The sequence below is a fragment of the Hyla sarda genome, chromosome 8, assembly GCF_029499605.1.
Source record: "Hyla sarda isolate aHylSar1 chromosome 8, aHylSar1.hap1, whole genome shotgun sequence".
In the NCBI taxonomy this organism is placed as follows: Eukaryota; Metazoa; Chordata; class Amphibia; order Anura; family Hylidae; genus Hyla; species Hyla sarda.
The window spans coordinates 169,219,204-169,231,617 of NC_079196.1; the positions used below are offsets into that span (position 1 = coordinate 169,219,204).

Consider the following 12,414-nt stretch of genomic DNA (forward strand, 5'->3'; position numbering starts at 1 on the left):
GGCTACTTATCCCCTATCCTTTAGATAGGGGATAAGTTGTCAGCACGGTAGTACCCCTTTAATACAATACCAGTGGCGTTCAGCTGAGATGAAATGTGAATAGCCACATTCAGGAAATGGGCTTACAGCTTTGGCTTCATTTCTGATGATATACAGTAATGGTAACTGAACACTGTAATTGTATATCGTATGTTCACATTTTCCTGTAAATAAACCCTCAGGGCTGTATTTGTGGGACCTGCCCATCACATGAAACCAGAGAAATTCTTAGAAGTTCTTCTTCCTCTTTTTTCCGAGTGACAATTCCATTTAAAAACTAAATAATAATAGGAACCACGTTTTTTTGTCATACAGTCAGGTTGTGTGGGAGTTGTAGTTTTGCAACATGTTATAGACCACTGCTGTAAATAAATATGTTTTAGGCCAAGTTTCCACTTGTTTTTTTTCTGGCAGTTTTTGAGCCAAAGTCAGAAGTGGATCCATAAGGGAGGAGAAGTGTAAGTCCGTCCTTTATATGTCCTATTCCTTTTGAATACACTTCTGGCTTTGGCTCAAAAACTGTAGTGGCAGATCTCCAAAAACTGCCAGAAAAAAAACTAAGTGGAAACTCAGGCTTAATGTGGCTACAATGTTTTTCCTAGTTAGTTTGAATGTGGCTATGGGTTTCCTAGTTACTAATGGCACTTTTCTTTTTTGTAGACGATCAATCATCCAGTGTGCCGCAAGTACCCACCATCGCTACAATACAGACGGCTATTCTTGTCTGAGCTGATCAAAAAGGTAACATTTGGGTGAATGACCTTGTCTCATCCTTCTCAGCAGGTGCTGCAGGGGCAAAGTATGGCCAGCTGGAGTCAGTCCTTTTAAGCCCTTAAGGACCAAGCCCATTTTGATCTTAAAGGGGTACTCCGGTGAAAAACTTTTTTTTTTTTTTAATTTTTTTTTTTTTTTTAATTAACTGGTGCCAGAAAGTTAAACAGATTTGTAAATTACTTCTATAAAAAATCTTAATCCTTCCAGTACTTATTATCTGCTGAATACTACAGAGGAAATTATTTTCTTTTTGGAACACAGTGCTCTCTGCTGACATCATGATCACAGTGCTCTCTGCTGACATCATGATCACAGTGCTCTTTGCTGACATCTCTGTCCATTTTAAGAACTGTCCAGAGTAGGAGAAAATCCCCATAGCAAACATATGCTGCTCTGGACAGTTCCTAAAATGGACAGAGATGTCAGCAGAGAGCACTGTGGTCATGATGTCAGCAGAGAGCACTGTGTTCCAAAAAGAAAAGAATTTCCTATGTAGTATTCAGCAGCTAATAAGTACTGGAAGGATTAAGATTTTTTTAATAGAAGTAATTTACAAATTTGTTTAACTTTCTGGCACCAGTTGATTTAAAAAAAAAAAAAAAAAAAATTTCCACCGGAGTACCCCTTTAACGACGCAGGACGTAAATGTACGTCCTGTGAGCTGGTACTTAACGCACCAGGACGTACATTTACGTCCTAAGCATAACCGCGAGCATCGGAGCAATGCCCGGATCATGCGCGGCAGGTCCCAGCTGCTGATCGCAGCCAGGGACCCGCTGGTAATGGCGGACACCTGCAATCCCGTGGATGTCCGCCATTAACCCCTCAGATGCCGTGATCAATACTAAAATGGGTGATCGGATCGCCCGCAGCGCTGCTGTGGCGATCCGATCATCCAGCACGGCAGACTGAGGTCCCCTCACCTGCCTCCGCTGCCTTCCCAGCGTCTTCTGCTCTGACCTGCCTTCCCGCAGACCAGAGCAGAAGATCCCCGATAACCCTGATCAGTGCTGTGTCCTATACATAGCACTGAACAGTATTAGCAATTGAACGATTGCTATAAATAGTTCCCTATGGGGACTATTAAAGTGTAAAAATAAAAGTAAAAAAATAAAGTAAATGTGAAAATCCCCCTCCCCAATAAAAACTTAACTTGTCCCATTTTCCCTATTTCACCCCCAAAAAGTGTTAAAAAAATATTTTATATACATATTTGGTAAAGCTGCATGCGTAAATAACTGAACTATTAAAATAAAATGTTAATGATACCGTACGGTGAACGGCGTTAACGTAAAAATAAAAAGTCCAAAATAGATGCTTTTTTATAACATTTTATTCCAAAAATTTTTTTATAAAAAATGGATTAAAAGTTTTATATAAGCAAATATTGTATCAATAAAAAGTACAGATCACGGCGCAAAAAATGAGCCCTCATACCACCGCTTATACGGAAAAATGAAAAAGTTATAGGTCTTCAAAATAGGGGGATTTTAAACATACTAATTTGGTTAAAAAGTTTACTTTTTTTCTTTTAAGCGCAACAGTAATAGAAAAGTATGTTATCATTTTAATCGTATTGACCCAAAGAATGAAGAACACATGCCATTTTTACCGTAAATTGTACAGCGTGAAAACGAAACCTTCCAAAATTAGCAAAATTGTGGTTTTCTTTTTAATTTCCCCACACAAATAGTATTCTTTTGGTTGCGCCATACATTTTATGGTAAAGTGAGTGATGGCATTACAACGGACAACTGGTCGCGCAAAAAACAAGCCCTCATACTAGTCTGTGGATGAAAATATAAAAGAGTTATGATTTTTTGAAGGCGAGGAGGAAAACACAAAAACGTAATAAAATTGTCCTTAAAGGGGTATTCCATGAAAACTTTTTTTTATACATCAACTGGCTCCAGAAAGTTAAACAGATTTGTAAATTACTTCTATTAAAAAATCTTAATCCTTTCAATAATTATCAACTGCTGAAGTTTTCTGTCTGGCAACAGTGTGCAGTTCCCGAGACAAGCAGAGATGTCAGCAGAGAGCAGAGTAGAAGAGATTTGCTATGGGGATTTGCTTCTAAACTGGGCGGTTCCTGAGACACGTGTCATCAGAGAGCACTTAGACAGAAAAAAAACAGCTCAAATTCAGCAGCTCATAAGTACTGAAAGGATTAAGATTTTTTAATAGAAGTAATTTACAAACCTGTTTAACTTTCTGGAGCCAGTTGATATATAAAAAAAAGTTTTCTCCTGGATAACCCCTTTAAGGGCCAAATGGGCTGAGTCCTTAAAGGGGTATTCCAGGCAAAAACTTTTTTTTTTTTTTTTTTATATCAACTGGCTCCAGAAAGTTAAACAGATTTGTAAATTACTTCCAATAAAAAATCTTAATCCTTTCAATAATTATCAGCTGCTGAAGTTGAGTTGTTGTTTTCTGTCTGGCAACAGTGCTCTCTGCTGACATCTCTGCTTGTCTCGGGAACTTCACAGAGTAGAAGCTCAACTCAACTTCATCAGCTCATAAGTATTGAAAGGATTAAGATTTTTTAATAGAAGTAATTTACAAATCTGTTTAACTTTCTGGAGCCAGTTGATATATGAAAAAAAGTTTTTTCCTGGATAACCCCTTTAAGGGGTTAAGAACCAGGCCAATTTTATTTTAGCATTTTCGTTTTTTCCTCCTCGCCTTCAAAAAATCATAACTCTTTTATATTTTCATCCACAGACACATATTAGGGCTTGTTTTTTGCGTGACCAATTTAACTTTATAATGACATCACTTATTTTACCATTAAACGTACGGCGCAACCAAAAAAATGTGGGGGAAATGAAAACAATTTAGCAAATTTTGGAAGGTTTTGTGTTCACGCTGTACACTTTAAAAAAATCTCAAACTATTTTAATAAAATTTGTATTTTTGAAATTGCACTTATTTGCCCACCTATAACTTTCAAATGTTTCTGTGTACCGGGCGGTATGAGGGCTCATGTTTTGTGCTGTGACCTGTAGTTTTTATCAGTACCACTTTTGATTATATTTGACTTTTTAATCACTTTTTATAAATTTTTTGGGGAATAAATTGGGACAAAAAAAAGTTTCAATTTTGGACTTTTTTTGTTTTTACGTTTACGCCGTTCGCCATATCGGATCATCAATGTTATATTTAGATAGTTCGGACATAGCACTGATCAGTGTTATCAGTGATCTTCTGCTCTGGTCTGCCTCCGTCCGCTATTATGGATGATTGGATCACCACGTCAGCGCAGCGGGCGATCCAATCATCCATTTTACCGACCGCACTGCCGCAGATGCCATGATCTGTATTGATCATGGCATCTGAGCGGTTAATGGCAATTGCGCTGATGTCCCTGGCTGCTGACGAAGCGCCCATTGGCGCGATACGGACCGTGGCCGCCGTCTGAGCCCCCCCAATTCCACCTTCGCCTCCCTGCAGAAGTCACCGACATCGGGACCTTCGTTGTTGCAGCTTGAATTAATGATCTGTGATCGTGTGAGTGCTCCGCTTTCTTTTTCTTCTCTATGTTATACTTGCTTATTTGTTTCTTGAGATGTGATGCACCACTATTGATCCACGCCAAAGAATTAACACCTCCTTTTCATCCACCTGGACATTTGTGTGTGTTACTTTTTATCCAGTGCCAATTTTTTTCACTATTTTTCTTTTGTACTTTTTTCTCTGGTTGTATATTGATAGATTTTTAAATGACTTCTATTAAAAAATCTTAATCCTTTCAGTACTTATCAGCTGCTGTATACTACAGAGGAAGTTCTTTTCTTTTTGGATTTCTTTTCTGTCTGACCACATTGCTCTCTGCTGACACCTCTGTCTATGTCAGGAACTGTCCAGAGCAGTACCAAATCCCCATAGCAAACCTTTCCTGCCCTGGACAGTTCCTGACATGGACAGAGGTGTCATTAGAGAGCACTGTGGTCAGACAGAAAATAAATTCAAAAAGAGAAGAACTTCATTTGGAGCATACAGCAACTGATAAGTACTGGAAGGATTAGGATTTTTAAATAGAAGTAATTTACAAATCTGTATAACTTTCTGGCACCAGTTGATTTAAAAAAAAAAAATGTTTTCCACCTTTACTTGCACAATATTAATTGGCTTCAGCACCTGCGCTGACATGATGCAAACCTGAAAATCTTGACTGGCACAGGAAGTAGATGAAAGACCCCACTACGAAACCTGCCTTTCATCCATTAATAGTCCAGGCCCAAGAACAGGACTTAACAAATTCCCTAGCAAGCCAAGTCTCACCAGGGACTGTAACTATTTCCTGTATTTCCTTGTGTAACGCCGGTGGTTGGCATTCTTTGGGATACTGTGTTTCCTGGCACTCACCAGCGCTGAGCCACATCTCCACTGAAGGTTCTGGGCTTCCTCCTTTAGACTAACTCCTGCTGTTCCTACCACTGCTGCAGCTTCTGCTCTGTCCTCTTGAGGCAGCATTCAAGCAAGCATGCAAGCACTGGCTGTAACCCCTTAACGACTTTAAGCATAAATGTACGTCCTGGTGCGGTGGTACTTAACGTACAAGGAGGTACATTTACGTCCTATACATGATGCCAGCACCAGATCGGTGCTCACATCATGCACGTCGGGTTGCGGCTGCTATCAGCAGTCAGGGACCCCCCAGTAATAGCGGACATCAGCGATCGCTCTTATGTCTGCCATTAACCCCTTAGATGCCGGAATGAATACTGATCACGACATCACGACACGACAGTGCGGCACTTTGAACGGGTGATCGGATTGCCCGCATCGCTGCAGCGGGGATCCGATCACCCAAGATGGTGGGCGAAGGTCTCCTCACCTGCGTCCCGCCGTCATCCTGGTGTCTTCTGCTCTGGTCTGCAATCAAGCAGACCAGAGCAGTAGATAGTCGATAATGCTGTTCAGTGCTATGCATAGCACTGAACAGTATAAGCAATCAAGTAATTTCTTTAATAGTCCCCTATGAGGACTATAAAAGTGTAATAAAAGTAGAAAAATAAGTTTAAAAAAAGTTTAAAAAATGTGAAGCCCCTCCCCCAATAAAAATAAAAATGCATCCTTTTCACAAAAAAAAAAAGAAAAAAAGTGTAAAAAAAATAAATAAATGAACAGATCTGGTATCGCCGTATGCGTAAATATCTGAACTATTAAAATATAATGTTAATGATCCCGTACGGTGAACGGCATAAACGTTAAAATATTAAAAGAAATTGCTGCATTTTGGTTGCATCCCAGAAAAATTTTATAAAACATGATCAAAAAGTCACATCTAAGCAAAAGTTGTATCAATAAAAACTACAGATCATGGTGCAAAAAATGAGCCCTCATAAAGCCCCATATATGAATTATAAGGCTATAGGGGTCATAATAGGGGGACCTAAAATTGGTACAGTAATAGTAAAGCGTGTTAACATGGTATCATTTTAATCGTATTGACCCAAAGAACATGTCATTTTTACCGTAAAGTGCACTTCATAAAAACGAAACCCTCCAAAAGTTGCAAAATTGCAGTTTTTTTTCTTAATTTCCCCACAAAATCAATAATTTTTGGTTGGGCCGTACATTTTATGTTAAAGTAAAAGGTGTCATTACAAAGAACAATGGGTCACGCAAAAAATAAGCCCTCATATGGGTCTGTGGATGGAAAAATAAAAAAAGTTATGGATTTTAGAAGGTGAGGAGCAAAAAATGAAAACACAAAAATTAAACTGGCTGAGTCCTTAAGGCCCAAATGGGCTTAGTCCTAAAGGACTGGTGCCTGAGCAGTATTGTAGCTGGTCTCCTAATAAACTGCTGAGTTCCTGACCTAAGCCTGTTCTAGCTGTACCTTGCTGCTTCTCCAGTGCATAACCAGAACTGTTGATCATGCCTGTGTTCTCATCAAGCCTGCACCACCTAGCTGCATCTGAGCTTCTTAGCTCTGCTGTTCTACGAACTAAGCTCAGCTACTTAGTACTGCTTTGCTGTGCTACTATAACGTACAGCGTAAGCTCACCCCTCCTGCCTGTATCCCCGATGCTTGCCAAATGGGTGGTGTGGCCAGCCGCCACCTAACCAGGACTACTCTTGCGATAGTGACCTGGTATCTACCCTGCAGCAGACCACCAGCTTCTACATACATTCTGTAGTTGTATATGAAGGATGAAAACAAAGAAAATACTTAGACTCTGCTCCCAAGTTTGGCCCAAAGTCAATCCTGTAAGTGGCACAGCGGGTCCACACCGTTGCGGCATTACACCCTTGATGAAAAGGTACCTTGTGTAATTATAGTGATCCCAGATGACCATTCCGGTCTTTGTCTCACTTATGTTAAAAATATATTTTTACATATTATATAGAATGATCTCTGTAAGCAAGCACATTACCTTAATAAATGCCTTTAGCCTTTAAAAGGGAACCTGTCTGGTCCCCAAAGCCCTATAAACCCTATCTTAATGGTCTCTACATAATTCTACATTTATACATTGCAAGCAAATTGTCTGGCCAGACAAAAAATGGCCCATTTGATGAGGGCACCAACCGTAGCAGCTGCAGTCTGAGTGGTGTCTCCTGGGTTGTATCCTTTCTTTGTAAATTATTTTTTTTAGAGTTTCGATGCTCTTTGCATTTGCAGTATTCCTTTAGCCGTAACCTAGATGGATTATCCTTTTATATTTTTCTATTTTCTACATATCGCCTCTGAACAAAACAAGTAAATTTCGAGTGTACAACTCCATTGTTTCTATTTAAATATGAAGGTGCACGGTGAAGACGGATTATGTTATGAGAATTATACATATTGAAGACAATATTACGGTAGTAATTCTTCACACTTTGTTCTCTACAGCATGAGCGTACGGGAGCAGAACCTCTGGATGATTTATATAGTGCATTGGCTGAAGTCTTAAATTCAGAAGACCCTGCAGTTTGCTATAAAAGTTACTGTTTGGTAAGTGTTGTATTGTACACTAATGAGAAGAACAATAAGACACCAGGACCCTTACTGCATCAGATAGCACAGTCTACTGTACCTGTTTATATAGCTGTATCTTGTAACAAAGTGTATAGTGTGCAGCATGTGTGCCAGCCTGAGAATTGGCCCGACAAGACGCAATCAGGAACATCCAGCACTTTGACTCCTGATCGTGTCATGCCCAGCCAAGTCTTTGGCTACAAGAATGCCCACCCAGTTCACACGTATCCTGCCTCCGGTTTGTCAGGACAGGTACCTTTTTAAAGGGGTGTCCAGGTTTAGAAAAACATGGCTGCTTTTTTCCACAAACCGCACCACACCTGTCCCCAGATTGTCTTGCCTTCATTATATTTATTGTAAGAAAACAGCTATATTGTTCTTATCCCTTTAAATGCAGTATAGAGCGGTACTCTTATGCTCACTGTATAAACTTATGTAAGAGGATATCACTAACGTAAGAAAGTTTTTTTGTTTGTTTTTTTTACACCCAAGGAAATGCAAAAGGTAATGTTATTTGTGTGTTCATAAGAAATTAATAAATCCCAATAGATCACAAAATGCTCCTGATTCCTGGTCGGTGCCAACATGTATTACCTCTGTTGTTTTATGCTACTTACCGTATATACTCGAGTATAAGCCGACCCGAATATAAGCCGAGGCCCCTAATTTCACCCCAAAAACCCAGGAAAAGTTATTGACTTGACTATAAGCCTAGGGTGGGAAATACATCATCCCCCCCCCCCCCGTCATCATCCAGACCCCCGTCATTAACACCCCCATCATCATTACCCTATCATCCCACCTTCATCATCACCACCTGTCATCATCCCCCCCCTTCATCACCGCCTGTCATCATCCCACCCACCCCCCCTCTTCATCATCACCGCCTGTCATTTACAGTGGTCTTCAGGTTGAAGACCACTGCGGCCTTCGTCATCATCCAGACACCCCACCCCCTTTTAGTTTTGTACTCCCCTACGCTCGGCGGTAAGGCCTCTTCTCTGCGCTTCGGGCCTGGCCCCAGAATAGTGATGTTGCCTTGACGACGACGCACAGGGACGTTCATGCGTTCACAGGGACGTTCAACATCCCTGTGCGTCGTCGTCAAGGTGACGTCACTATTCTGGGCCCGAAGCGCGGAGAAGAGGCCCCCCCGGTGAAGATGGACAGCCCAGAATGACTATCCCTCTCCACCGGACGGTCCCTGCAGCACAGATGGCCCGGATCAGCTCACCCTTCCTTCCCGCCGAGCGAATGTGAGTACAAAACTAAAGGGGGGGGGGGGGGGGTCTGGATGATGCCGAAAGCCGCAGTGGTCTTCAACCTGCGGACCTCCAGATGTTTCAAAACTACAACTCCCAGCATGTCGGGAGTTGTAGTTTTGAAACATCTGGAGGTCCGCAGGTTGAAGACCACTGAGGGTGGAGAGTTCACTCGAGTATAAGCCGAGGGGGTGTTTTCAGCACGAAAAATCGTGCTGAAAAACTCGGCTTATACTCGAGTATATACGGTATTTCCTAACATCATTAAAAAAGACTGTCATATTAACCTGTGTACATTTCTGCTAAGCCAGTATCACCAGTGTATAAGCTCTGTCCTTAGATAAGAATAGCAGCTGACTGTATACAGTTTTACCTTTAAAGGTTGTTATCACTAGTGAATATACATGTGTTCTGGACAAGTAGAAAACAGGCAATGCTTGGCTGCTTCCCTCTTGGGAACAAGGATATGGCTGCAGTGCAGTATAATGAATCAAGTTTCTACATTGTGTTAATGGCTTAACGGAAAAGGAAGGATCTTCCAAATAGGAGTTTCAGCATTTCTTTTGCTGCAGTATTAACACATACAATGCTACAAGCAGTATCCTTACAAGCTATAACTAAATACAACTACAGGATATAACTTGCCAGTGTAGTACATGTTGCAGCATTTGTTTTTCAGCCTACAGGGGACCTTGTTACGTTATCTGAAAATGTTGCAATAGTCTCAGAAGGAACAACAGGCCTGGTGACATGGGAAGCTGCTCTTTTTTTAGCCGAATGGGCAATTGAACATAATGATATCTTCAACAATCGGTAAGTAAAGTCCCCCCCTCCTCCTGAAGTTTATAATTTTGCTTATGATTAAATAAAATGCTTACTACATACTGTAACACTGATACGTGCCAGTATACATTGGCAAACCTGGAGAATGGGATCCTGGCATATACCACACGGTCCCATTCATTTGAATAGCCTAATGTTGTCTAAAAATGGTTGACCTCTGTTTTGGGTCCCGCAATAAAACAGTATTCACTTGCAAATCTGCCAAACTCAGTCACTTTAAAGGGTCTATTCACATATACAGTATCCTGCACAAATTTGATGCACATGATTTAGTGCTGCAGATTTTAAGTGGTGATAAGTAGAGATGAGCGAACTTACAGTAAATTCGATTTGTCACGAACTTCTCGGCTCGGCAGTTGATGACTTATCCTGCATAAATTAGTTCAGCTTTCAGGTGCTCCGGGGGGCTGGAAAAGGTGGATACATTCCTAGGAAAGAGTCTCCTAGGACTGTATCCACGTTTTCCAGCCCACTGGAGCACCTGAAAGCTGAACTAATTTATGCAGGAAAAGTCATCAAATGCCGAGCTGAGAAGTTCGTGACGAATCTAATTTACTGTAAGTTCGCTCATCTCTAGTGATAAGTCATTTAGTTTACATTTAACTCTACTTCATAAAATCTGCTTCAAATCCTGCATATTAAATATACGCAGGATAATGTACATGTGACTACACCCTTAGGGCACATTCACACATGCATATTTTGCTGCAGATTTTTTGCAGTGTATTTTGCTACCTATTGAAGTCAATTACCGTATTTTTCGCCCCATAAGATGCACCGGCATATAAGACGTACCCAATTTTAACCCCTTAAGGACCGGGGTTTTTTCCGTTTTTGCATTTTCGTTTTTTGCTCCTTGCCTTTAAAAAATCGTAACTCTTTCAATTTTGCACCTAAAAATCCATATGATGGCTTATTTTTTGCGCCACCAATTCTACTTTGTAATGACGTCAGTCATTTTGCCCAAAAATCTACGGTGAAACGAAAAAAAAAAAAATTGTGCGACAAAATTGAAAAAAAACGCTGTTTTGTAACTTTTGGGGGCTTCCGTTTCTACATAGTAAATTTTTCGGTAAAAATTACACCTTATCATTATTCTGTAGGTCCATACGATTAAAATGATCCCCTACTTATATAGCTTTGATTTTGTCGGACTTCTGGAAAAAATCATAACTACATGCAGGAAAATTAATACGTTTAAAATTGTCATCTTCTGACCCCTATAACTTTATTTTTCCGTGTATGGGGTGGTATGAGGGCTCATTTTTTGCGCCGTGATCTGAAGTTTTTAACGGTACCATTTTTGCATTGATAGGACTTATTGATCGCTTTTTATTCATTTTTAAATTATATAAAAAGTGACCAAAAATGCACTATTTTGGACTTTGGAATTTTTTTGCGCGCACGCCATTGACCGAGCAGTTTAATTAATTATATATTTTTATAATTCGGACATTTCCGCACGCGGTCATACCATATATGTTTATTTTTATTTACACTGTTTTTTTATTTATTGGAAAAGGGGGGTGATTCAAACTTTTAATAGGGGAGGAGTTAAATGATCTTTATTCACTTTTTTTTTTCACTTTCTTCATCATTGATCACTGCTTTCTCATAAGAAACCAGTGATCAACGATTCTGCCGCATGACTGCTCATGCCTGGATCTCAGGCACTGAGCAGTCATTCGGCGATCGGACAGCGAGGAGGCAGGTAGGGGCCCTCCGGCTGTCCTGTAAGCTGTTCGGGATGCCGCGATTAGCCGCGGCTATCCCGAACAGCCCGACTGAGCTAGCCGGCAACTTTCACTTTTAGCCTCTGAGCGCGCGGCTAAAGGGTTAATAGCGCGCGGCGTCGCGATCGGCTATTAGAGGCGGGTCCCGGCTTCACTATGACGCCGGGCCCGCCGTGATATGACGTGGGGTTACTGTGTAACCCCGCGTTATATCAGGAGAGCAGGACCAAGGACGTACCGGTACGTCCTTGGTCCTTAAGGGGTTAAAGGTGCAAAATCTAGAAAAAAAAAGATTCTGAACCCAACAGGGATCTTCAACCTGCGGACCTCCAGATGTTGCAAAACTACAACTCCCATCATGCCCATGCTGGGAGTTGTAGTTTTGCAACATCTGGAGGTCCGCAGGTTGAAGACCACTGTTATAGGAGGTAATACTCGCGTGTCCCCGCCGCTCCGGACCAGTCATCTCTGCCCTGGATGTCGCTCCATCGCTGTCCCCGTGGTGTCCCCGACGCTCCGGACGTCTTCTTCCCCCGGATCCATGCTCTCTGCGCCGTCATCACGTCGTGCACGACGACGTGATGATGTCGAAGGAGAGCGCCGGCCATGCAGGGGATCCCGGCACGGAGCAGACACCGAGGAGGCAGGTAAGGTCCCTCCAGGTGCAGCCGGGTTAGTGTCACTTTCGCTACAGACGCGGCGGTCAGCTTTGATCGCCGCGTCTGAAGGGTTAATACAGGGCATCACCGCGATCGGTGATGTCCTGTATTAGCCGCGGGTCCCGGACGTT

The 12,414-nt window shown here is 41.5% G+C and overlaps 1 protein-coding gene across 3 annotated transcripts in view; it reads left to right on the forward strand.

Moving 5' to 3' along the window:
• The window catches only part of EEF2KMT (eukaryotic elongation factor 2 lysine methyltransferase), a 37,228-nt gene that overhangs the window by 15,131 nt on the left and 9,683 nt on the right, over positions 1–12,414 (forward strand). For all 3 annotated transcript variants that reach the window (XM_056537064.1, XM_056537062.1, XM_056537063.1), the window contains exons 4-6: positions 700–780; positions 7,661–7,762; positions 9,728–9,861. In XM_056537064.1, the coding sequence (XP_056393039.1) occupies positions 700–780; positions 7,661–7,762; positions 9,728–9,861 (317 nt within the window). The remainder of the gene's footprint in view (positions 1–699; positions 781–7,660; positions 7,763–9,727; positions 9,862–12,414) is intronic.